General features: G+C 42.4%; 4 protein-coding genes across 4 annotated transcripts; all 4 read left to right on the top strand.

Annotated features, from left to right (window-relative positions):
* The first annotated feature begins 976 nt into the window (after positions 1-976).
* LOC143012545 (tripartite motif-containing protein 16-like) lies at positions 977-2967 on the top strand. The gene has a single exon (XM_076165729.1). It carries the CDS (start codon positions 992-994, stop codon positions 2558-2560), a length of 1569 nt encoding a protein of 522 aa, XP_076021844.1. The 5' UTR covers positions 977-991; the 3' UTR covers positions 2561-2967.
* A 2445-nt stretch (positions 2968-5412) lies between these two features.
* cfap97d2 (CFAP97 domain containing 2) lies at positions 5413-7266 on the top strand. The gene is made up of 6 exons (XM_076165728.1): positions 5413-5470; positions 5633-5735; positions 5911-5991; positions 6158-6276; positions 6396-6582; positions 6702-7266. The coding sequence occupies exons 2-6, from the start codon at positions 5640-5642 to the stop codon at positions 7041-7043; spliced, it is 825 nt and encodes a 274-aa protein (XP_076021843.1). The 5' UTR covers positions 5413-5470; positions 5633-5639; the 3' UTR covers positions 7044-7266.
* A 419-nt stretch (positions 7267-7685) lies between these two features.
* Positions 7686-14187, top strand: cdc16 (cell division cycle 16 homolog (S. cerevisiae)). The gene is made up of 18 exons (XM_076165736.1): positions 7686-7842; positions 8020-8074; positions 8843-8940; positions 9023-9061; positions 9182-9322; positions 9638-9797; positions 9933-10027; positions 10154-10287; positions 10483-10562; positions 10707-10756; positions 10836-10909; positions 11016-11141; positions 11449-11601; positions 11944-12007; positions 12126-12187; positions 12806-12941; positions 13129-13219; positions 13298-14187. The coding sequence occupies exons 1-18, from the start codon at positions 7795-7797 to the stop codon at positions 13546-13548; spliced, it is 1857 nt and encodes a 618-aa protein (XP_076021851.1). The 5' UTR covers positions 7686-7794; the 3' UTR covers positions 13549-14187.
* Positions 14188-16510: 2323 nt separating this feature from the next.
* On the top strand, positions 16511-21198 carry upf3a (UPF3A regulator of nonsense mediated mRNA decay). The gene is made up of 10 exons (XM_076165713.1): positions 16511-16651; positions 17991-18097; positions 18239-18345; positions 18632-18730; positions 18852-18962; positions 19062-19117; positions 19206-19364; positions 19462-19598; positions 19756-20056; positions 21016-21198. The coding sequence occupies exons 1-10, from the start codon at positions 16511-16513 to the stop codon at positions 21196-21198; spliced, it is 1401 nt and encodes a 466-aa protein (XP_076021828.1).
* The last annotated feature ends 4951 nt before the right edge of the window (positions 21199-26149 follow it).

The following is a 26149-nucleotide window of genomic DNA, read 5'->3' as shown; positions in this document are numbered from 1 at the left end:
AGGGATAATAAATCATTGAATTGCTGTGATATTTCAAGGTGACTATTTTCTTTAATTAGCATCACAGGTGTCTTCAGTCTTATAATGAGTCTTTCAGCCTATTTAAATGGAGAAAAGTTTCCTTTTTATGTGTTTATATGTTTCATGGGCTTTTCATTACATACTTTAAAGGGCTTTTGGATGAGGAGTAGCTTTTCTTGGAAATCCTTCATGCTTACAAACACACACTCTTTGTCTGAAATGATACATCACATGTGGCTGTACTGTTGTTGGCCTACAGAGTCTCTCTCCCTTAGCACTTATGCCCACAAGAGTGCAACAGGAGATCCACCACTGAGACTTCCCTGGCACAGTTGACATCAACTGCCATTCTGACAAGGACATGAAAACAAGATGGCATTATTAACTATAAACATACATAAACATTTAGCAGAATATCCTTACATGCTCCTGCTCGGTCATAAATTGCCAAGTTGGTGCATCCAAAACCACTGAATGAATGAGTTCTGTGCTAGGACCAACAATATTTGGTCCACAGAAATGTACCGACAGTCCTTTCTTACCTGCACCAAAATGAAAAGGAAATATCATTTTACATTGAAATTAAGCACGGAAAGGACAAAGATTTCAAGTGTGAATGCTGAGCAAAAATACTTTTAGATTTTCTTTTGAGTGAAACATAACCTATAAAAATCATGAATTTCACTTCCTGTTGTATACAAGGGCAATATTAACAGTGCGTCTGTCAAACCGCTCCTCTTCCTGCAACGTGATTAACCCTCCCTCTTCTTGACCTCAACTTAGACATCCTGTTCCTCCCTTCACAGATCTGCACTCTTAGATGGGTGTAACCCTCATGCACTGAAGTTCAGTGCTGACCAGCCACATTCACTGCAGATCAACAAACATAGAGCAAAGGAGGAGTTTTGTTTGGCGTTAGAGCTCTTCTGAGGAAGTGAAACTCATACGTTCACTGTCACTGAGAGGGGAAATGGCGCAGCAAGTTAGTCAGCTGGATCAAGCTAATTTTTGCTGTCCCATCTGTCTGGATCTGCTGAAGGATCCAGTGACTATTCCCTGTGGACACAGCTACTGCATGAGATGCATTAGAAGCTTCTGGGATGGAGAGGATGAGAAGAATATCCACAGCTGCCCTCAGTGCAGACAGACCTTCATACCGAGGCCTGTCCTGGTGAGAAACACCATGTTTGCAAATTTAGTAGAGGAGCTGGAGAAGACAGAACTCCACTCTGCTCCTGCTGATCACTGCTATGCTGGACCGGCAGATGTTGGTTGTGATTTCTGCAGTGGGAGAAAACTGAAAGCCATCAAGTCCTGTCTGCAGTGTCTGGTCTCTTACTGTGATCAACACCTCCAGCCTCACTATGACTCCCCTGGCTTCAAAAATCACAAGCTGGTCGACCCCTCCAAGAAGCTACAAGAGAACATCTGCTCGCAGCATGGTGAGGTGATGAAGATGTTCTGCCGCACTGATCAGCAGTGTATCTGTTATCTCTGCTCTGTGGATGAACATAAAGGTCACGAGACAGTCTCAGCTGCAGCAGAGGGGACTGAGAGGCATAGAGAGCTTGGAGAGAGTCAGCTACAAGTCCAGCAGAGAATCCAGGACAGAGAGAAAGACGTGAAGGTGCTTCAGCAGAATTTGATGGCCATGAATCGCTCTGCTGATAAAGCAGTGAAGGACAGTGAGGCAATCTTCAACCAGCTGATCCGTCTCACTGAGAAGAAACGCTCTGATGTGAAGCAGCAGATCAGATCCCAGCAGAAAACTGAAGTGTGTCAAGCCAAAGAGCTACAGGAGAAGCTGAAGCAGGAGATCATTGAGCTGAGGAGGAAAGACGCTGAGCTGCAGCAGCTGTCCCACACAGAGGATCACATCCAGTTTCTACATAATTACACCTCACTGCTGCATCTCATTAAATCTACACAATCAGCCACCATCAAGATCCGTCCTCTGAGGGCCTTTGAGGAGGTTGTGGCGTCTGTGTCAAAGGTCACAGATAAACTACAGAACATTCTGAGAGAGGAATGGACCAAGAACTCACCGACACTGACTGATGTGGAAGTTTCTCTGTCACCAGCACAGCCCAAGACCAGAGCTGAATTTCTAAGATATTCACGTCAAATCACATTGGATCCAAACACAGGGAGCAAAGATCTGTCATTATCTGAGGTAGGTTTTTCGCAGAACCCCCCTTCTATCGATCAGAATATTTATGCGTACCCCCGTAAATATGTCCCACCCGGGAGAGCGTGCCAGGGGGGACCGCTGGGGAACCAGGTCCACTGGAGAACCGGGGGGCCGAGTGGTTCCCACTATGTTCCCAAGGCGCCCCTGGGAGCGGAGTTGGGGGCGTGGCGGAGTGGTTCCCACTTTGGCCCCAAGGCGTCCCTGGAAGCGGAGTTGGGGTCGTGGCGAAGTGGTTCCCACTTTGGCCCCAAGGCGTCCCTGGGAGCGGAGTTGGGGTCGTGGCGGAGTAGGTCCCAAAACCTGCCCCCAGGGACTCCCGCCCCCGTGGACGGGGACGAGGGACAGTGAGGCAATCTTCAACCAAAAATCACTGATATCAACTGATTTGGATGATCCACAGTCAATATCTTTGGTGGATATGCTAAATTTTCCAGGAATTCAAGTCTTCAAAAATCATTTCAAATCACACTGGATTAGTAGACACTGGATTGGTTATTATCTGAAGGGAACATAAAAGCATGCTTTATGGGACAAAAACAGTCATGGTAATGAGCTGTAGAGTGTGAGATGTACATTTTAAATCATTCATAACTGTGAGATAAGTCACTAAAGAGGACGGATGGTGTTCTTTATTGTTTTTAATGTTCTTTCTCATGCGTTAGGGTGTTGATCTGATGAGGTGATGTTGTGCTTAAGACACTGAATCATTTGAATGATTGAATCAATCTGTAAATACAAAGTTTAAATAAAAATCTGGTGAAGTATTTCAATGCTTTTTTTGTGTGGAGGCTTAACAAATGCAGCTGCTGACGTGTAAAAAGTGTTCGTCCTACTAAAATGAAAAATAATTTTCTCTGAAATCAGTTGAAACTGTTAAGTAGCACGTTGCCCAAAAATGAAAATGGCCTGACAAAATAATAGATACCATTAGGAGGGATAATAAATCATTGAATTGTTGTGTTATTTCAAAGTGACTATTAATTAGCATCACAGGTGTCTTCAGTCTTATAATGAGTCTTTCAGCCATCAGCTCATCTAAATGGAGAAATGTTTCATTTTTATGTGTATATATGTTACATAGTTCAAGTTCAAGAGTTAATTGTCATATGCACAGCAAAAACACAGGTTGATACTTTACATTGAAATTCTTTGTGACGAGACGTCAGCAGCAACATGTAGAGACTGAAAATGACAAAATGCAAAAATTTTAATTTAGTGCAAAATTGAATTTAGTGCAAAAGGTTTTTAAGTAAAATGCAGAACTGCAGAAAGCAGACCAGACTGAATAGCAGCAGAATAAAATATATATATAAAGACTAAAAATATACAATGTACAGACTATTATCTATAAATTAATCTAAGGTGCCATGAGTGCCAATGATAGTGGAGTGCAGAGTCACTGGTTGAGAAGCCTGATGGCCTGGGGGAAGAAACTGTTTTTGAGTCTGGTAGTCCGAGCCCCGATGCTCCGGTAGCGTCTACCAGATGGAAGGAGGGAAAAGAGTCGATGTGAGGGGTGGCTGGAGTCCTTGACTTGACTAGGCTTGACTCTTCTGAAAACATTTACACATTTTGCAGAATATCCTCACATGCTCCTGCTTAGTCGTAAGTTGCCGAGTCGGCGCATCTAAAACTGCTGTGCTGTATGTATTAAGCAGGTAAATATGATTTGGCCTCTTTAAAAGACAAGAAAGACCTTCTTCTCAGTCCCTGTTTCATCACGCTGATATCACCCATCTGTCCTCATCTACGCATCTCCTCTTAGTAGCAAATTAGACTGGAAACATTTTACTGCCAATAATTCATTCATTAGGGTTTCTCCCGTGCAGTGAGATGTGACTGCGAAGGAGGAACATTTAATTGGCTTAAGAGGGCGTCTATGAGGACATGTCAAGTATGAAGAATCAACCCTGGACAGCAACTCTTACCATCATAACATCTGTAACATATTTAAAAGTTATTCATGTACTCTTTAAAGCCTGTAAATGAATATAAGGGAATACATTTATTTACAAGTATATCCCTCCATTCATTACCCATTCTCTACTCATTTGAGAATGCAGCCGTTAGTAATATAAGTCAGGCATTTGTTTTAAAAAACCAAATAACTGCTGTGAGAAATGTTAATTACAATTACATTTATTTTAGAATTACCTTTGGCTGTTCATACTGATATATTTGAATCGTGCCATTCCTGTGACCTCGGTTGTAACCAAAATAGTCATAACCACTTCTAGACAGTAGGGGGGAGTGCAGTAATATATATCTTCATTCATGAACAATCGCTACCAAAGCAAACCTTGAATGGGATTCATTCAAAAATCCTTCAACGATTGCCTTCAATGTTTGTGTATGTTGTATATGGGCCTTTTCTGTCTTTGTATAATTATAGAATTGCTGGATGTGATACATGGCATATCATGCAGACAATGGTGTTTCATTTATTGACTGAATCTTTCACTTAACTCCAGTTTCTGTATAAAAGCTTTATTTAAGACTGGTCAGGAATAACCAAGCTCCAACTTCAGCTTGATATTCATATTGGTTTCTATCTGCATGTGCGCGTAATATGAGGGCTTAGAAGTGTGTTAGTTTTGGCTGCCCTGACACGCGTCTCCAAGTAACAGTTTCCAAGGATGTCTGCATGCAGCACTAAGTAGGAAAGTACAGTAGCTTAGATGCCTTGGATCAGGTCCAATCCTGTCAGTTAGTTTTCCAATAAACTGAATTATTCCTCATTTGATCTCATAATTCACGATCAACCTGTCTGTCAGACTTAATGAACTTTGATACATCAGGGAGCCTCTGACATGTTTATCTCAGCTCTCAACAATTCTTACAGGAGTGACTTGTCTTATCAGCGATCATAAATGAATACTAATAAATGTTATATTACATGAGTGACGACATGAAAAACAGCTGCCAAAGTGATTTTATTTGTCCTCTGATGCATGAACAACAGCTCCGTCAAAGCATTACAAGTTTGTTTGTGTTCCGCTTTGAGTTCATTTTAAAGTCGCTCTCCTCACAGGTTTCTTTCTAATTGGCCTGTCTTTGTGCCTGTATGCATGCAGCCCGGTGCGTAACTTGCTAAACAAGCTCATTGTTTCAAAACCACTCGTTCACCACCCTCCAGCTGCTGTCATGGTAACCTATGTATGACTGGCAGGAAACAGACTGCAGTCTCTGAGCCACAGTCAGCCTGGATGATTAAGTGGAGAACGCACTGTGAGTTTTGCCAACAGCCAAACAACTGAGGTGAGTCAGGGAGGATTGAAGGCAGGAATATATGATATATTATATTTCATACTGTTCATTTTTGTCCGAGTAACCATGACACATGCAAAGGATTCTTTCAAATGTTTTGGGCTAAATACATATTACCGCTTGCTCTTATCCTCTCATGATTTGTCTTTGTAGAACCACGATGCAGCACTTGGCATATCAGCCTGTGCTTCCCTCTGTAAGCAAATACCTTCAGCAGAAATGGGACAACACATCATATGAAATGCACAGGAGAAAGGTCAGCAGCAACAGATATATTGAGATTAGTGTTGATATTAGTATTGATGTCAATATCAACTGTTTTGTTTGTTTTGTTAATATCAAATTAGTGAAAATAATAGTTTGCATGGTAGAATTTGTACAATCACTGTATTCTCTGGCTAATACAACATTTGTTTGCTTTTCCTCTTTAGGTTAAATCTGTTAAAGCAACAATAAACACAACTCCACCCAGGACCTATAGTCATCTGACTGTCAAACTGGGGAAACAGAAGGTTGCATTGTGTTTCATTTCAACCTAATGCACATCATGTCCACTGGGTTGAAACGTTTCAGTGTCAAATCAGTTGAATGAACTCTGATACTATTACACACCTTAATATGTTATACTCCTAATTGTAAAATACTATAATAACCTGCATTTTATCTTCTGTTATTTAGCTTGAAGAAGACAACAGGCTGAAGATTAGCAGAGAAAATGACATGCTTCTGGGCAAAATCTCACATATCATGAACACTACTGGAAGAGTTGACAACAGAAATATCTTTGACAGGAAAAGGTGAGTTATAATTTGCTATTTGCATTTTAACGTACAACGTCTGGGCTCCAAAGCCTCGTGTGGCCCATGAAACTCAGAAACCCCAATTGTCTGCCTTTTCTCTTTTAACTTTGCTGTAGCCTGAGCAGGGAGAAGAGGCAGAGGGAGTTGCTCCGCATTTCTCAGGAGAATCAGGTGATCTTGTGCCGTCTGAGCCAATGCAGGCCTAACTATAATTTGAAGAGCTGGCATGAGGACTGGCTCCAAACTCTCAAGGTGATGGACAGTATTGCTCGTTACCCACGGGGAAGGGCGAGCGAGGAAAAGGTTTGTTTTGTCGGTTAATTTCTATCAACAAAACTTCAGATAGCAGAAATATGGCACAATTATCTCTGAAAATGAGTTTATTCATTTCATTTTGTGTTTTCGTAAATGTCTAACACTAGGGGCAAGAAAGATCCGATATGAGGAACAGTGATTGCGATAATGGAGGAAAGATCTACGCTGATGCAACAGTTCACAGCCCAAACAACAAGACCATCAAAGCAGCAGCAGGGCCAGAAACCAAGAACAAATATAAGAAGGAAGGCCCAGCAGTACTTCTTACTCCAAAAGTACCCAGAGTACACAGGAAATCTACCTTACCAGATATCCACAAGAATCCCTCTACTTCTAACGCAACAGATATGACCCCAGATAGATATGACAACTCACCTCCCAAACCTGAACTACATACACATGATGACACACACACACAGCAAGAGACCACTAGCATTGAGGAAGGATGAGGTGCTTAGGGATGATTTGTTCCATGTTCCAAAGCCATGTTTTGTTTCTGCACAGTAGTTTCTGAGAAATAGGAAGAAAGATGATAGAAACTGAAGATAACTAGAGGGTGAACATTGTCAATAATAAAGGAAAACATGTATCACTTCTAGTTAATCATTTTTTCTTTAAATATAGCAGCAGATATTTTTGTTGATAACATGTTGTATGTAATATTCACAGAGAAACCGGAGAGAGTTTTTATTTATTGTCTTTTGGATTAATAGTTCATTACTTTTCTTTGGTTGTTTATATTTATTAATTTTGTTTCTTGTGATTTATGTTATGCTTGATTGTGATTCTAGTTAGTTGAAGTTCAATTTATAATAAAAAATACGTTTTAAAAAACAGTACTGTTGCCTTTGTCAATCCAAAACACATGAGAATACACAGTAAATAATACATTTGAACTCATATACGACATAAACACCGTTTGGACAAAACATAAATAAGCTTAATTTACTAAATGGAAAATTTACTCATTTTTAAACACGGCAAATTTGATATGTTGGTAATACTTAAGCAATTGTTTTTATTGATGATGGCAAATGTCGTGGAAGCGGAACTCTACATTCAATCTGTTTCCTTACGGTGCCATTTAGCAGAACACTCGTTGCAGAAAGAAGCCGCGGATTTCATTTTCTGAATTTTCCGTAAGCTTAGTAAGAATGAAACACTTTTGATGGTCAAAGGAAGATTTTTTTTTAAATAAAAATGAATCTGGACAGACTTAGAAAGCGGGTACGGCACTACATCGACCAGGTAAAGCTTGTTTTCTCTCAACTCCCGCTGTCTTAGCAGGTTTATGCTAGCTTGCTAGCCAAACTGACGCCTGTAGTAATACATGTTGTACTTTTTTCGTCAAGACAATATTATGATATCAACGCACAAAATATAACGTTTTCAGTTGACCCATTCCCGATCTGTGTGTGTTTACAGCAACAGTATCAGAGCGCTTTGTTCTGGGCGGATAAGGTAGCGTCTCTTTCTCACGGTAAGTGATGCAGCTGACTGGTAAATAACTTTCTTTTCCTGCTGTATGTTGTTACTTTTCATCACTTTAAAAAAAACAATGGAGCTCAAAAGAAGACGCGTGATATTAATAGATCAACAATGGACGTGTTCCCGGTACGGAAGACGTGTGTATGGATACAGCATACCGTGTTTGTAGCCTCGTTAAGAGTCCGTGTATTAAACCGTATCCGTGGGAAACCGTAAGAGAGGTACTGAATTTGTTGTCAAATTACAGCCGTTGTGTTTCCGCAACTGTAGCCACTGTGATAAGCGGTAAGGGCCTTTATGACGTCAGGAAGAAGATCAAATGGAGCTTTAATGGTTTGAAAGGCCTCAAGATGTTCAGGTAGCAAACTGGAGGAGTGCGCGAGTGTCACATTTGTAATTGCATCACATTTTGCCACCACGATAAATGACTAACCGCTGCTCAGGTACTACGTGATGGCAGGGGGCGCTGTTGCTGCAGTGTGTTTGGTCTCATCACTGTTGTCAAATTAAAAGAGCCAAATAATAGTGTGGACATAGCTGAGACAATAACCGCCATTTGGTTTTCTCACCAACTCCTATAGGCCTACTAACATCGTCAAAACGCCCAAAAACGTTTCCCCCTGAATCTTCCCATAAGCTCACTAATCATCCTCCTGTGTAAACGTGTACTAACTAACGCAGTAGATTGCCAGGAAGCCTTTCAGTGAAGACTCCCTAACACCTGAGACTGATGACTCTTCTTCTTTGTTTGTGCACACAGAGGATCCCCAGGATATCTACTGGCTCGCTCAGTGCCTTTACCTGACGTCACAGTACCACAGAGCCTCCCACGCCCTCCGCTCACGGAAACTCGACAAGGTCAGTCCCACACGGAGAATTCACCAGTAACATCTCAGTTGTATCGATGTCCTGATTGACGCAACACTCTCCTCTCATGCAGCTGTATGGAGCTTGTCAGTATCTTGCTGCTAAGTGCCATGTAAGTAACCATAGTAACTACAGCTGGATTCATTACATACATTCTATATTCTGCTCAAGTGTGGATGCTGACAGCTTTGTGTATGTTTTCGGTGTGTTTAATTCTCCCGATATACTCTAGTATGCTGCCAAAGAGTTCCAGCAGGCCTTAGATATCCTGGACATGGAAGAGCCGGCCCTCAAAAAGCTGCTGGACAAGACTGGAAGGGAGGACAATGGGATACCAGAATCAGCCAAGGACTGGGACATGTCCCCTGCATCTGTAAGGATTGTGTCAGTCTGTCTCTGACACACTGGATTAATTCACATACACAATGGTCTAATCCTATTTCTGAGCAGTGATTGGTCTGATCTTGTTACTCACACACACATCCCCACTCATCCTCTTGACATCCTTGTTGTTGAAAGTCGCCTGTGACAGCAGTTTGTGGCTGCACTGCTAGGTGACCCAGTGACGTCTTTGTCTAGTCTTGTTTGTTGACACGCCAATGCTTTTATTGACATTAACAAGAGATTGTGTCCCTGTCTCATGCGTCTCTCTCTTCTGTCCACCTATTCTCTCTCTGACCTGTTTCAGATCAACAGCTCCATCTGCCTCCTGCGAGGTAAGATCTATGATGCCATGGACAACAGGCCGCTGGCCACCTCCAGCTACAAAGAAGCCTTAAAACTGGATGTGTACTGCTTTGAAGCCTTTGACCTTTTAACGTCGCACCACATGTTGACCGCACAGGAAGGTGAGGCTGCAGAAAGGTTCACAGGTCTCTCGCTGATCTGCACAGAGTGGGTTATTATTAACAGTAAATCACTGGCTTGTTATATCTAGTGTGTTTCTGATCATTGTTGTTCCTGTGGTTTTCCATCCTGGATAGAAAAAGACTTTCTCGACTCACTCCCTCTCAGCCAACAATGCACCGAGGAGGAAGAAGAGCTGCTGCACTTCCTCTTTGAGAATAGATTAAAGAAGGTAAAGGGAAGCTACAATGATTTTAGAAACGTTCTCTAACCTGCAGGACTCATTTTGTTTCCAGATCATGTACGAATAAAATAATCTCTCTCACACACTCACACACTCACTCTCTTCTGTCTGCAGTATAATAAGCCCAGTGAGTTGGTGGTGCCAGAGACGGTCAACGGTCTTCAGGAGAACTTGGACGTGGTGGTGTCACTCGCAGAGAGACATTATTACAACTGTGACTTCAAGATGTGTTACAAACTCACATCCATGTAGGTGTCTGCTTTGTTTGTTGTTGCTCTAAAAATCTCAGGAAACTCATTTGCCTACAAAAAGGACATTTTTGTCAATTGTAATCATTGTCAACATCTGTCTTATTCCAGAGTTTGTTCTGTTTTAAAGATTTAAATGTTGATGATCAACTTTTTGTCAGTAATAATCCTAATAATGAACGGTTTGTGTTTCAGGGTGATGGTGAAAGACCCACTCCATGCCAACTGTTTACCTGTCCACATAGGGACTCTGGTGGAGCTCGGTAAAGCAAACGGTAAAACCAGCACAGCAGACCAACCACTGATACTCACACACCGATAATGGTTATTCTCTAAATGGCAGTAATGTTTAGAATGAAATCTGAAGTGTTTTATACATCTATCCGTGGTTCTGATGAACACTGCTTGTTTTCACGCAGAGTTGTTCTACCTCTCGCACAAGCTGGTGGACTTGTATCCCAACAGCCCGGTAAGTGCTGCCATTACGTCAGCTGTCTGTGTTGACTCAAATTGCACTGTTTGGTGACCAGATAAAAACCTTTTATCAGGTCTCCTGGTTTGCTGTCGGGTGCTACTATCTCATGGTCGGCCATAAAAACGAGCACGCACGGCGATACCTCAGGTGCGTATTTGCCTACGTGCGTCCTGTTTCTCAGCACTCTCCCAGGCCTTTTATATTTCCATCCACTCACAGTTGCCACATATTGGCTGTTGTGTGTTTCCTACAGCAAAGCCACCACCCTGGAGAGGACATATGGCCCTGCGTGGATTGCCTATGGTCATTCGTTTGCAGTAGAGAGCGAACATGATCAAGCCATGGCTGCCTACTTCACTGCTGCCCAGCTGATGAAAGGGTAGGTACCAGTTTGCCACAGCTTATATTCCCACCCTGCAAACCACAGAATGCAGCTTTAGATGAGAAAACACACTTCTACTTCATGAATACTTACTAATTCAGACTTGAGAGAAGAGAACAGGGAGTGTCGAGCTGACAGACATGAATTAACATCAATTAATGCTCGTGATTGATTGACAGCAAAGGTCTTTTGATTCACCATTGCTCCCCTGAGGCTTATTACTATTTACCCTATAGCATTGATGAAATATATACGTTTTGGACAGCGTTTGACCCAGAGTGTTGCCTTGTTTCCTCTGGTGCAGGTGTCACTTACCGATGCTCTACATCGGCCTGGAGTACGGCCTGACAAACAACTCCAAACTAGCGGAACGCTTCTTCAGCCAAGCTCTCAGCATCGCGCCAGAGGACCCATTTGTCATACACGAGGTGGCTGTGGTCGCCTTTCAGAACGGAGAGTAAGTCAAGCAGACGCACGTTAACATATCAGAATAGTTATCATTAAAAGGTGTTTACTGCTACTGGCACTGAGAAATTTTCAGGCATCAAATGGAGCTGAGCAATCAGACATTTTAGACATCTGGTGTTTCCTGCTGCTCAGTAACTTGGGCCATATGTGTTATAAAATTCCATAAGCGAGGAAAACACGCATGTACACATTTAAGTAATGCATAACAGCTGCAAAGTGGCACAGCAGTGACATATGGACAGTACACAGATAATAAACCCAGCTCTGGATCTTGTAAATCTTATAAACAAATGCACATGCTCCAAAGTTTTCCATGTCTCATGTATTTCAGCTGGAAGACAGCGGAGAAGCTGTTTCTCGACGCGATGGAGAAGATCAAAGCCATAGGCAACGAGGTACGTGCTGTACGGATGATCAATATGTGAGGTATTGGTGTGTAAATGTCGTCTGCGCTGCCACATTTCTGAATGATTTGGGTTAACAAGACGTTTTCCTTCCTTTTTTATATTTTAGGTAACAGTGGACAAGTGGGAGCCTTTATTAAACAACTTGGGTCATGTCTGTCGAAAACTGAAGTAAGAGTTTGTATAGTGGCATATAAGTAACATACATTATATATAATAGTTCTACTAAATGATTGGAAAGCTAAATCAGTGTCGAGAAGGTGGCGTGGAAGACTCTCTCACTCTAATTGGTCCATTGCCTTCTGCGCCTTTTGTCTTTTTATCCGTGTAATACAAACTATTCTCAGAGATCTATTCACTTTGTCTGTATAAGTAGAGCCCTCATTCACAATTTATACAAAGATCCTTTCATGAATTATGCATAACGCCACTCTGCACATACGAGAGGGGAAGGACGTGTGCGGCACAAGTGCTTCTTTTAAAAGGTTCGGCTCATTTTAATGTAAAAGGACATCAGGGTCTCATCCACACACGATGAACCCTCCTGTGGCTTGTTGTGGCATTATGAGTTTCAGCCGCCATCCCTTCTCCGTAAACAAACCCTAATGCGTCAGTGTGACCGGCCCGAATGATCCCGGTAATCGCTGAAACGATAATGTTAATAGTTGACAGGATATGTCAAGTTTTTGTCAGCAAATGTCAGCGTGATTTTCATAAAAACAAGCCCAGCATTGATGTGTCGTGAAATACATGTTTAAGTTGTTTTTTTTTTGCTATTTGTTTCCATAGAAAGTATGATGAGGCTCTGGAGTACCACCGCCAGGCCCTGGTGTTGATCCCCCAGCACGCCTCCACCTACGCCGCCATAGGATACGTGCACAGTCTCATGGGCGACTTTGAGAGCGCCATTGACTACTTCCATACGGTATAATCCATAGTTGAATGAGCATAATTTGATGGTGAGAATGTGGCAAAGGTCTATGCGGGGAGAAGAGTTTCTGATCTCTGCTGAGGGGGGAAAAATATGGAGTGAGGGCAAGGAAGTAATGCTTGTTTGGAAAGAAAAACATGTCTTAAATGTTAATACTGGTTCGGTTCCTTTTCTCTGGCAGGCACTTGGACTGAAAAGGGACGACGCTTTCTCTGTGACGATGCTGGGCAACTGCATTGAGATGTACATCGGTGACACGGACGCCTATATAGGTACGAGAGCAAGCTTCCGTTTTTTTCCCAAAATGCATTTGGGTCGGAATTCACGCCGTTCTATTTGTTTCCGCTCAGGCACGGACATCAACGACAAAGTGCGAGGGAGCTTGAATACGCCGGCCCTGATGAAGATGCTCAACACGTCGTCGGAGCCCAGCGACACCTTGGCCACGCCCAGACTGGAGGACAGCAGCGTGGCCAACCTGGAGATTCCGCTGTCAAATCAGCTGCTGGAGACGCCTCTGGAGCTCTCACTAGCGCTGGAGTGCGAAATGTACGAGAGTGACATGATGCTAGAGACGTCCATGTCAGACACCAGCACATAGTGTCAGCAGGTGGAACTGTCAGAGTCACAGGTTGTCCTACATCCGCGTTTCTAAGCCCCAAAGCCAGACTTTGACACCTGTCCTCCTGGGGACGTTTACCTGTGGATTTCCCCCTTCTCCATAAAATGATTATAGTTCTGTAAATGAAATTTGTACAACATACCATTGTTAACATAACGAACTGAAGAGTAAAACTGTGAGTGAATAATTTAAACAGCGCTTTGTTGTTACAGATACATTTAGCAAGAACACACTTGTTACTATTACAAGTTTGGATTGACATGCGATGATGTTTTTATAGTTTAGTTTTTATGAGCAGATCATGCATACAGACCATATATGAACAGAAGGTGAGGACATAAAGGGGGGTTGATAGTGTGGGTGTTACAGGCCATTGGGGGACTGAACTTCAGGTCCCAGCCTCAGGTCTAAGTACCCGTAGTCCAGTTTGAATTCTTCTCCACACAAACGTTCTACCATCAGATCCGTGTAGGTTTGAATTTGGACTCGTCTGAATATAACACAGGTCTCCAAAAGCCGCTCTCCCTCTGTGCATGTTCTTTTACAAATCTAATCTGACCGTTCTTATTCTTTGAGCTCATGAAACTTGTCTAAATACATTTTTGTTGTTTTCTCAAATGACAACCTGATTGATTTGTTTGAGCAGAAAACGTGTTTACAATTGTGCCTAATGTGTTTGTCTGCGGATCAAATCCCACTTCATCTAGCATTTTATCAAACGACAACAACAACAACAAACCTAAAAATGTCTATCAAATACAATCACCTCCCTGACAGAAGAGAGAGCCAATCAGCAGCCAGCTCTCAATCCCAGCACACCTGAAACGCATCATCCTATAATGACTGATTCACACCAAAGAGGAGAAAGACCCTCAAGTCTACAACAAACACCAAACTAAAAATGAAGCCACAGCGGTCAGAAAGTTAAATAAGCGTTCAATTCAAAGAACTGATAAGTGACAGTATTGGCAATAAATACTATGCAATTTGTTTTTTAAATGTATAGATGTATTTTTGGTCTATAGAAAGCTAAAATACAAAATGAGTTTAATAACCAATTAACAATGAATGGGGATGGAAAACGCTATTACTTACTGTAATGTAACAAGCACGAAGGAAAGGAAGTGACATTAGCTCAGACTTGTTTTCAATATAATAATATGTATTGATCTTTCAGTTTTAATTCGTAAAATTGAGCAATTGACTTTTTTCTTGGACAAACTTTCTTTCTATTTTCTGGGAATGTCGGTCTGAGACCTCCAACCAAGCCAAAGTGGTACAGAGGGCAGTGAGTGATGGAGTCATTGATTACAGTATTTGTCAATTGTTCATTTCCTGTTATGGGATGTGGTTGCTGATGCAGTCCAGAATGTGGCAGGTGTAGTAAACATAAATCCACCTTAAATGGATTTATGGAGTCGTGTCGTTGCTGTTCTGTCAGGGATTAGACAGTAACCGTGCCGCGTCGGGGTGAGGGGAGGAGGGAGGGAGTGAGTGACAGCTTTCCATCTTTTCCCGTGGCCATCAGGCACATCTCTCTTCCTTTGCCCGGGCGACCTTTCTCAAGCCGCCGCGACCGCTCCCTCCGTCGGCCCCCCAAACTCGGATGGGGTAGCGGTTGAAGAGATGGGCTGTACTCCGTCTAAATCCGCGGTGACTTACTCCCAAGACGGAGTGTACCGGGACATGGACACCTGCTCCACGTTTGTTCCCAGCTTGAAGAGCTCCGTGTCGACCCCAGAGAGACCCACGCAGCGGCTGTGTCTGGAGAACAACAGCGGCAAACAGGCTTTCCTCAGTGGTAAGTACAGGGAATCTCATCGGGTTTGTCAAAGTTCCCAATTAGAGTCACATAAACGCGTTTAATCTATTAGAGGGGTTTTGGATCACGTGGAACTGACAGGATCTGTTCCACGTGATCAATTGGGTCCAACTCTAATAAACTAAAAATATGGCTTTTGATTAGAATCCAGAGTGCAAAGAACGGTGCAGATATTCCTGCCATCCTTATTCCACTGACTACACGTGTGTCTCGGTGTGTCCTCCAGTCCCCGGCAGAGACGTCCACGGCCGCTCGGTGAGCCAGTCCTCCGGCCCTGAGGCGTGGAGCTCCGGCTCGTCCTGCTGCAGCACAGCGCCGGAGCCGCCGCGCACTGACGCCGGGTGCTGCGGGACTGGATGAGGATCGGGATTGGATTTCTTTTTGTATGTCGGCCTCTTGATCAGCTTATTGATCAAGAGGATATTTTTGGGATAAACATTTAGGAATCAAACTGGACTACAAGTGGAGCATTTTAACAGAAGATCATCACAGATTGAACAGTTTATCTGCACGTGTCTATGTTGTTACTATGCTGTATATCTGCATGTTCTACCTCCTCCTCGAGTTTCCAATTCTGTCTCCAATTCGCCAAAGTGTGTGTTTTTTTAATGCTACCATGAAATCACAGTGAAATAAGATTAAATATGGTGTCAGTCGTTTAAAAGACTGTATGCTCTCACAATGCAGTGGCCTTTATAACACCTTTAATTAACTTTAACAGTGTGTTTGAATCTCTTTGTGCTTTGTAAATCTGATTGTTTACCTAAGTAATATAAAGAACGTAATCGTCTATGATTGTGATATAAATAAAGCAGAAAAGCCTCATCGATTGTTCGATTGAAATAGTGACATTAAAACCAAGTGTAATAGCCTTTTATTAAAATCATATCCCTGTTTGTAATCTAGTATTTATTTGTTTGTTAATATCACATTACAATTCACTCTTATTTTCATCTTCACGCTCTTTATCATGCATAGTTGAGTAAATGTAATGTACATTGTGCGCGCGCCCAGAGTTCCAAGTGAGTTATAAAACAAAGCCATCTTTGTCAAGCTCTTTGCTCTCGCGATATTACGCTGCTGTAGTCTCGCACCCAGGCGACAGGGAGATGGAGCGAAATGAGGGCTGAAAAGGAGCAGATGACCGCCAACAAGGAGAAAAGCGCGGTGGAGATCCAGTTCAGAGACCTCCCGAGGGAGCAGGACAACCTCCCCGGAAACCCCAAGCAGAAAGACGAGAAGAAGGAGGTTTTCACGAAGGTACGTACTCAATGGCCGCGGTGTGTCGCATTGTTTACACCGACGGACGCGTAGGAAGAGGTGGGAGCCGTTTCAGCACCGCGGACAGCGACGCGAGCGGGAAGAATCCCGGAGGCGGCAGGATTCCAGCAGATCCGAACACGGTCCCGGTCCACCCTGACCTCCATTAACGTCCAAAATGACAAATATCGAGATTAAACTGAAGCTGACAGAGTGACTGAAGGAATGCAGGCGGTGTAAACACGTTCTGATCCAGGCCGTGCTGCTCTAACACCAAACGCTCCCTCAGCCTATACCTAAACATGATCACATAGAGATTCATATTTAATTAGTTGCTTTTTTCTTTTAATCAATTATAGCTACTGGGTGTAACTTACATACTTTTTGTAGAATTTGCTGAAATCCTCATTACATCCTGATCCATAAATTGGGTGCCCCTGTAGCGCCTCCTACTGAAAGAATCTGATTTAGCAAAAACATTTGATCTTCCCAAATACCTACCACCTTAGGAATCACTACCTCAATTGTCAGTCATGGCACCAGGGCTGTTACTGCCCATTATTATTGTTATTATACATCTACAAATCAATGTAATCTATGGATTCCATGTCAAAAGACACAAGATGGAGATATAAAAAATTAAAATTCCGACCTGATAATAATTTCATTTGACATGGATGAGTTAAAGTTATCCATTAGGTTGTGCACAAGGTAGGTGATGGTGTTGCAATTTATAAATAATCTGCATATTTTCAAAATGATTTGTATTTTTTGCAATTTATTTATTTCATTTTGTTCATTTCATTTCCCATATAAGACAGTCCAGTAAACAGTAAATTGTCACTTAAAGATGAGATGAGCTGCTGTGATCTGTGAGGCTGTGTGACATTTTCAGTGGTTGTTTTCTAGTAGTGCAGAACGTGCTTATCTGATCTGTCACAGGTTCTGGACATTGACAGCCCATGAAAGTAAATGGTTATTGCATACATGGGTGATGATTAGAGCAGGACAGACGGATGAGCCCCTCTGAGCTTTGGTCATGCAAAAAATATGGGGGTTTGTCTTACCAGTACTTTGTCTTATCAACAGCAATGTCTGTAAAGTTTCAAAACATTAATCCACCAGTGTGAACTTCCCTCAGTCCTTCCACAATTATAATTTTGAAAGCTGAGAAACTTTGAGAAAGTAGGTCTAAAACAGCCGGCAACAACAACAACAGAGTTTGAAAGTGGAACATCTTCCTCGCAGAGAAAACAGCATCATATACATTTGAAAATACAAATGTATGAATCATCATAATAGATAATACAATAATTATATACACTATAACGATTTACAGGTGGTGATACGAAGGCTTCCACCTAACCTGTCCAAGGATCAGCTGGAGGAACAGCTCAGCCCACTTCCCTCTTATGATTACTTTGAGTTCTTTCGTGCTGATCAAAGGTAATCCTATTAATATTCTTGAATTAATGATCTATGTGCTGGAACCAAATCAGTGAACCCTAACCCAGTTATTCTACTGTTTCTTATATTCTTAGTGCTATATCCATTATTGTCTGACTCTTCCCCTTTTCCCGTTTCCAGTCTCTATCCACACCTGTTCTCCAGAGCTTATATCAACTTTAAAAACCCTGAAGACATCCTGCTGTTTAGGGACAGATTTGACGGTTATGTCTTCATTGACAACAAAGGTGAGACTTCATTTGAGTTTGGAACTGCCATTTAAAAAAATCACTCTGAGGGTCAAATTAGTTTTCAATCGAAAAATGTTTTTTACCACAACAAAAGAGGAGCAACATATTAATTTACACACAATGTTTGTCCAGTTGCAATTGAAAGATGTTGATGTTACTTTGGTATAATTTATGGCTGTAAATTGTTACACAGTTATTGTTGCTCCTTTTTGTTGCCATTGTTACCGTGTCATTATTGGTCTGCTGGGTCATGAGCTGCCTTTTCTTTCCAATCCTTCCTCAGGCCAGGAGTACCCAGCAGTGGTAGAGTTTGCTCCCTTCCAGAAAATCTCCAAGAAGAAGCTCAAAAAGAAAGATGCCAAAGCTGGAAGCATCGAAGAAGGTACGAAACTGATCTTGACTCATAATTACAAACGGTTTCAATCTGCTGTAAACATGAAACTCGTCTTATATTTTTACTTTTCCTGCTTTAATTCAGAGTCTCCCTTTGCTCTGAAACACAGACCCAGAATATAAGCGTTTTTTGGAGAACTACTCCTGTGATGAGGAGAAGTCTATGGCCAACCCAGAGACTCTGCTGGGGGAGATCGAGGCCAAGACCAGGGAGCTCATAGGTACAGAAACACGGCACTGGGAGACATTTGAGCTGGAAAGTATGAAGATTCCTACAAAGTATGAAACTTGCTCTACTTCTGATCTTTGATTGGTTTCAGCCAAACGGACCACGCCGCTGTTGGAGTACATCAAAAATAAGAAAATTGAGAAACAGGCAAGAGAGAATAAAAACAACTTCTCCACAAATAGTTATTTCAACATCAATAAAAGACTTAAGTAATGTCACTTCCCTTTCCCTACAGAGAATACGAGAGGAGAAGAGAGAGGAGAGGAGGAGGAGGGAGCTGGAAAAGAAACGGCAAAGGGAGGAAGAGAAGAGAAAGCGCCGGGAGGAGGAGAGACGGAAACGAAAAGAAGTAGAAAAGCAGAAGAAGTTATCTGAAAAAGAAATCAAAATTAAGGTACCACTCCATTTCAATCAACATTCTTCCAATATGAATGTGCACAATCAGGAGACATCATGGTGTTATGATGCCTTATTGAGTCTCTCTGTGCCAGCTACTGAAGAAGAGTGACAGGGACGAGGATGTGGACTCAGACCGAATAAAGGACAAAAGTGACGCTGGAGAGACACTGGAAAGAGGCAAATGGGACAAATCTGGAGGACAAATGAAGTCAAAGGACTCTAAAGAAAAGTAAGGACAATAGTTTTCAAATGGAGCAGTTCAGTATTTGTAATTAATCCACATAATTCATCAACACTTAATCAAGCCTTTTATTAGTCACACATCAAATATTCATGTTGTGTTCTCCTCCATGTTATTTCTGTGCAATGTTTGATATGTCCACTAGATGTCAGCCTGAGAGTGACAAGGAGCAGCGCGAGCATCACGGCCGCAGGCAGAGAGACAAGGACCACCGCGGGAAAGACGAGGACAGGAAACGTCAGAGGCACCACTACGACTTTGACAAGTTCATGCGGCGCAAGGACGAGACCAAGTGGGGCAAAGGTTACTGCCAGGACCGGGCCAAGAAGGAGGGCCACCATCATGGCTACGCCTACTGTGCTGACAGCGGGGACAAAGTAGGCAAGGAGGACAGGGAAGAGCTGGGAAACAGGAAGGAACGCCTCCGAAACAAGGTGAGCCAGAAGGTGAGCATGACTTGGGGGTTGGGTGGGGACCCGTCTCACACACACTATCACACGTCTCTCACACCTGTGGTCAGAGGACAAGATCTCCTGACACCAAACTGTTGTACTTCTTTCTTTCTTGTTTTGTATAAATACGGTGCAGTTGTAAGTTCAGTCTACATGTGATCCTGTTCTAAGACTTCCGGACCGCAGGTGGGTAACAAAATTCACACATATTCTACTACAAATACCTTTGAGAACCCAATAAATCTTCACTTCCACCAAGAGAAAAAGATAAGTATATTAAAAAGTGATGACTCCTGAAGACTTTCACATCAAGAATAATGTAGAATGTGTCTGCAATAACATGTTGTTGTCCTAAACTTAACCTCAACATAAAAGACCAGAGATGACGTTTTCTTCCTGTCAGGTTCCAGTCCTGTCTAAAGACTTGTAAGTGACTCAAAATTAAAATTGACCAGAGGACAAGTTTAAGAAAGAAAGAAAGAAAGAACACCTTTATTGTCTCAGAGTTGAGAAATTCCTCATCCAAAAACATGCTTTTTACATTTTTCATGCAGTTTTTATACATACTACACACATACATGTTTCACACAATGCAAGTTCCAAACAAATGCATATCACACACATTTGAAAGTTTGCACCCCTCTCCTACACACATGCACCGGAGGGGGCACCGCAGACTCTTTGGCTGCAAGCTGCCAATCCACACTTTTTGGTCCACAGGGGACTCGAACCTGCCACCCTCCGGTTCCCAAGCAGAGTCCTTAAAAAGCCAAATATGCTCTGAAGTTGGAAGATAGCGATAACACTAGGAGTTCCACAAGACCAATAAACTAGATTGGTCTGAAAACTCCTAACAAAAGTCCCCCTGACAAAAGAAACATGTGTCGTCTAAACTTAGTATAGTTCTTGACATCTTCTCTCCCATGTTTCTCTGCTTTCTGTTCCGTCTGCAGGATCGTCCAGCCATGCAGCTATACCAACCTGGCGCACACAACCGCAAGCGCATGAGCTCCACGGGCAAAAGCTACGACTGCACCCCCGCGGCTCCCTCGGCCGAACCAGGGACGGAACCCTGCTTTGAGGCTGTTACCACGGCAACGGGGATGGATAAAGGGTTTTCACAAGAGCAAGAATGAAGCAGCGAGCAGTAAACACCTGATTCCGCCTGTAGCGACATGTTTCATCAGCTTTAGGCTGTGTTGGTGGAATGATGAAATACTTCACCAGTCTAAACCTAGAGGGGTTTCTAGCCGTTTCTTCAAGTAATTATTCAGCTGTGGAATTATGATAATGATTTCAAATGAACCAGAGCTCATGAAAGCACAACAGTAAACCTAAAACATATTTCATGTACTATGTTGGTGCTTCAGTGCTAATGCTTGATTTATCACATTAGGCTATGATGTCATTCTCCATGTCTGATCTGGTTTCTGAGCATTTAAAGAGTCTGTTCATCTATTTTTAAAAATCAAACAGATTGTATCACAATGTAATGATGTAAGTAAAAACTTTATTTAAAGATTATGGCTATAGATAGTTATATATGGAAGTCCTAACTGCAAAGTAAGAACAATTGTCGACATTTTAACCACTTGTTCTTCATTTTTATGTATCTTATTACACTTGATCATACAGTAAGATAATGTGTTGAACTTGAAAAACTGTTTAGTCAATTAATAAAAATACTATGAACACATTAATGGAGAGTAGACCAAGTACTTGGAGAAAAATGAATGAAAAATGAAAGTAAATGAATAATTGTGTTATTAAATGAGGATAATGAGGATGAGTCCATTTTGTTGTCATCTAGGCAAGAGAAAATAAGGCCGAAGTAAAAAAAAACGAAACAAATGTGAAAAGTGATGCTTTTCCTCTTACAGCTGACAGTTTGTGTCTCTTGCATTTAATTTAGATTGTGTGGAGTTTGCTTCAGATAAGATAAGTCAAGACAAGTTAAGGCAAGTCAAGTTTATTTGTATAGCCCAATATCACATACAATGTCTCAAAGGGCTTTACAGACCCAAAACATCAGGAAAATTCCCCACCCAGCCCAAAGCTGTACAGTTGTTTTCTGTCGGATAAATGAATTTTTCCTGTTATTCCTGTGTTTAATAGATTGCTGGTCATGTCTGCAGAAGCAAAAGAGTACGCAGGTTTTGAGGGATGTCATGTCCAAGGATTTAATCATTACCTGAAGCCCTCAGGGCAGCATGAAGTCATTTTTCACTCTGTGGAGAATGTGCTGCCAGAGTTAATTTAAAAGGTACTCCCCTTATAGTGGGTTAATACGACATATACTGTATGATGCCAGTGCCACCTCAGGTACTCATGTCTGAATTAAGAAGCAGCCGCATTCATTCTTCCTTTCTCCTTTTATGGTTCATACACACCAGCTGTGAGAAAATGTCACAACAGTTTCCTTTTCAAGCACGCAAGGAGGTTTTCCAGTGAAACATCGAGGCGGATGATCCCTAAACTATTTTAGTCTCTCGGCCTCCCTGAGACTGTACAGGCCAGTGGACAGGATGATAGGACGTGTTCCTCTCATATCTGACTGCATGTGGCAGTAGCTCAGTTTGTAGGAACTCAGCTTGGGAACCGGAGGGTGGCTGGTTCGAGTCCTGTATGGACCAAGAAAGTGGACTGGCAGCTGGAGAGTTGCCAGTTTGCCTCCAGGGCACTGCCGAGGTGCCCTTGAGCAAGGCACCAAACCCCTAACACTGCTACACGGGCACCGTATCATGGCGGCCCTGCGCTGACCCCTCTGACAAAGCGTGTGTGTGTGTAAGAGGGGCATGTTTTTAGATTGCTGGACACATTTCAGATTGCCGTGTTCGCATGTGTGATTTGACCAAAATAAAGTTTCTATTCTATTCTATTTCTCTTTTATCCTTCATTTGTCTTGTAAGGCCATGAATGCAAAGAACTGTATGAATGCAAAACAGGATGACGGACACTGCAAATCCAGCTTTAATTAGCTCTAAAAGCCTTTTAAGTTAGACCACTGCTGCTTTTTAACTCTGATCTTTTTTTAAACAGCAGTGGACGCACATCTTTGTTTTTTTTGTTTCTCTCTTCTCTCCTTCTCTCTATCACAGCCTTTGATGTGATTTGTACTAGCCTACATTGCTGTTTGACATCATCCTGCAGATCTTGAGCAAAGCCCTTTGAAAATGTTGCGACATCGACATCCGATGAGCTGGATCAACATGAATGAAAACATGGCTGGAGGTTTGCCGGCAATCAGAAACTACAGCAACAGAACAGATCAACATCAACATCACATTCATGCAACAACTCAGAGATTGTGGAACCAAATCATGGCTGAAAAGCTATGGAGCAGGGATTGATTGATTAATCTGAATTTTCATTTCATGTGTCTGGTTTCCATTTTCTTTTTTTCTTTTGATATGACAATGGGCATAAAGTAATGGGACATTTTGGAGAAAGAGGTAGAAAAATGAGAGGAGGGAGAAGAGAAATGTTGAGTGAGACCTATGGAGAGTGATACACACATGGACAAAATGTACAAGGGTGTATTGTATGAGTTGACTTCCCTTATACGCCTGTTGGATGGGCTCTCCAACCACACGTTTGTGGGCAAAGTCTGGCTCACGTTCCTCATCATTTTCCGCATCGTGCTTCTGGCCTTAGGCAGCCGATCTACTCTGATGAACAGAGTCAATTTTTGTGTGACACGCTGCAGCCGGGTTGTGAGCAAGGTTGCTACGATGCCTCTTTGCCGCTTTCACACATTCGCTTCTGGGTCTGTGAGGTTATTGTGATCACAACCCCGACCCTCTTGTACCTGGCCTATGCTGTGTATAAGATCGCTCACATAGAAGACAATGACTACCGACTGGAGAAACTCAGCACTAAGCATGATGGCCACCGGCCTATCAAACGTGATGACCTCATGAAGGCCTACGTGTTTCAGCTGTTCATGCGTGCCATCTTTGAGGTTTCCTTCCTGATTGGACAGTACATCCTGTATGGGCTGGAAGTGGCACCGTCTTACATATGCACATATGCTGATGCTGAGGATCCTCCTCCTCAGCATCAGCGGCATCCGCGACTGCTGCTGCACACCGCAGTCCCACCCCCAACCGTGGTTGATCAGAATTCCATCGTGGTCGAGCGGAAGTGACCCGGAGCAGCAGTGGAGTATGTGTGAGAAAGGCGAGCTTTGCATCTTCACACCATGACAAGTTCCTCTGGTCTGTACAATATTTTGAAGACCTTCAAGTGTTTCAAGTTAAAAATCTGCCTCTAACGTTGCTCCCATGTCTTCGTTCATATGTTCTCACCAGCACAGCCGGCGTTTTGGAATTCAGGTCAGATGGAGTGGCGTCTAGAGCGGCGGTGAAGAGCGGCGCTGAACAGCAGGAATCCAGCGTTAATCTTCTACTTTCTACTTATACTTTCCACCCGCTCGAAAGTATGCCCCTTCCCTCCTCTCCCTCCTGCTCTAACTCTTGCTCTTGCTGCTCTAAGCTTTCTGAGTTAGAAAGACAGATCCGTCTGCTAGAGGACAAACAGAGTAGCCTGAATAGTCAACTGTTAGCTGCAGCGGGTCCTGTTAAGACAGCCGGCAACGTAGGTAAGAACACAGCTGCTGGGAATAGCTCAGCTAGCCCGTCACACTCGACTATCATGGAGTTAGGAACAATCTGTGACTTCCCTTCCAGTGGTTTGAGCGTAACAGAAAGGTCGTTGTTACGGACTTTCCGTTGTTACTCATTCTTTACCTCACCAGCTCCTCCACTGGTATTTGCTCGCTCCATTGCTGTTTCACTTTGGCTTCTGGCGGAAAGCAGCAGCAGGGAGCATTGTCGGGAATTGTCCTAATGTTGTGGGTCTGTAAAGCCCTTTGAGACATTGTATGGGATATTGGGCTATACAAATAAGCTTGACTTGACTTGACTTCCTCAGGGCAGCTAATTTTGTTTTAGTTTTTGTTCTTATTTTGAGAGTTCAGAATTAGTAGTTATATTATATATATATTATATTGTTTCCGTATTGATTCCACGTGTATTTGACACTGTCTTTATTTTTGTATGTTACAGTAGATTTCTGTGTTGTTGAGACTTTTGTCACTGTGGCCAATGTTTTTTGGTTTTAAAAAAAGGGAAAAGTGCACTGCTTTTTGTACTGATAGTTCTCTGTGGTTAGTTTGAAAATAAAAAACAAATCTGTGTTAAACATCGATTCTTTCGGGTGGGTGTGCGGGAGAACCTGAATGACTCATCTCACCATCTGAGGTCCGACATTGCACCTGAAGGTTGCGCGAAAATCGACAAACTGTTTATCCTTTATTTCATCTTTCAACATGTAATTTAGTGAGACTGCGTGTCTCACAGGTAAAATGCAGGTGAAACTAAACGGCAGCAGATGCATTTTTTCTACACTCCTTACAGTTTCACACACTTGTCATCAACAGCCAATGTGAGCAGTAATATATTGTAGAGGAATGTAATATCAACCTCAAATGTGCATAATTTGCCATCTGTAGTTGAATAAAAGTGCATGAGACACATTTTTTGTCCACATTTTCACTTTGTCTCTGTTGGACTTCATAGGAGTTCCATGTTTACATATTCTTTTCTTGTACATGTATATGTGTTTGTTGAATTCTTCCTGGCCTTTCGCAAGCAACAAGGTAAACAAATGGCAACAAACAATGCGACAGTAAGCAGAGTGAATGTGGTGTATATAAAGATTTAAAAGAACTTCACCTAAAAATGTACTTTTACATTGATTTGCAAAATCGCGACCATAGGATTAAATGGTTCCTTAGCTCTGTTTGACAGATGCTTTATTATGTGGATGACTGTAATGGAGCCATCACGTTCTTCCACAGCCTTCTGAAAAAGAATGGCAAGCTTATGATCATCTCTGAGACGGTTCAGTAGAAAATGATTCAACTCAAATGATGATGTTGCTAATGCCAAGAGATGAGATGAAACTCCTTTCTGTTACACAAGCATAGCATCATATTTTGTTGGTCATCTGTCTGGTATTCAGCCAGCAGTGGCAGGTGCACACTGTGGAAGACTTACGAGAAGGTTCTCTGCAACGGATCCTTCA

Source organism: Genypterus blacodes, unplaced genomic scaffold (assembly GCF_046128005.1).
Source record: "Genypterus blacodes isolate CSIRO-AG114 ecotype Tasmania unplaced genomic scaffold, CSIRO-AGI_Gbla_v1 ptg000148l_1, whole genome shotgun sequence".
In the NCBI taxonomy this organism is placed as follows: domain Eukaryota; kingdom Metazoa; phylum Chordata; class Actinopteri; order Ophidiiformes; family Ophidiidae; genus Genypterus; species Genypterus blacodes.
This window is presented reverse-complemented; position numbering and strand designations above follow the sequence as displayed.

Excerpts from the sequence above, each read along its gene's own strand:
- LOC143012545 (XM_076165729.1), top strand. The coding sequence starts at position 992 with ATGGCGCAGCAAGTTAGTCAGCTGGATCAAGCTAATTTTTGCTGTCCC.
- cfap97d2 (XM_076165728.1), top strand. The coding sequence starts at position 5,640 with ATGCAGCACTTGGCATATCAGCCTGTGCTTCCCTCTGTAAGCAAATAC. Across the intron at positions 5,736-5,910 it reads ATGAAATGCACAGGAGAAAG|GTTAAATCTGTTAAAGCAAC; the intron begins GTCAGCAGCAAC and ends TTTCCTCTTTAG. Across the intron at positions 5,992-6,157 it reads TCAAACTGGGGAAACAGAAG|CTTGAAGAAGACAACAGGCT; the intron begins GTTGCATTGTGT and ends TCTGTTATTTAG.
- cdc16 (XM_076165736.1), top strand. The coding sequence starts at position 7,795 with ATGAATCTGGACAGACTTAGAAAGCGGGTACGGCACTACATCGACCAG. Across the intron at positions 8,941-9,022 it reads GCTCACGGAAACTCGACAAG|CTGTATGGAGCTTGTCAGTA; the intron begins GTCAGTCCCACA and ends CCTCTCATGCAG. Across the intron at positions 10,910-11,015 it reads CACGCACGGCGATACCTCAG|CAAAGCCACCACCCTGGAGA; the intron begins GTGCGTATTTGC and ends TGTTTCCTACAG.
- upf3a (XM_076165713.1), top strand. The coding sequence starts at position 16,511 with ATGAGGGCTGAAAAGGAGCAGATGACCGCCAACAAGGAGAAAAGCGCG. Across the intron at positions 18,346-18,631 it reads TGTCTTCATTGACAACAAAG|GCCAGGAGTACCCAGCAGTG; the intron begins GTGAGACTTCAT and ends ATCCTTCCTCAG. Across the intron at positions 19,365-19,461 it reads AAAAAGAAATCAAAATTAAG|CTACTGAAGAAGAGTGACAG; the intron begins GTACCACTCCAT and ends TCTCTGTGCCAG.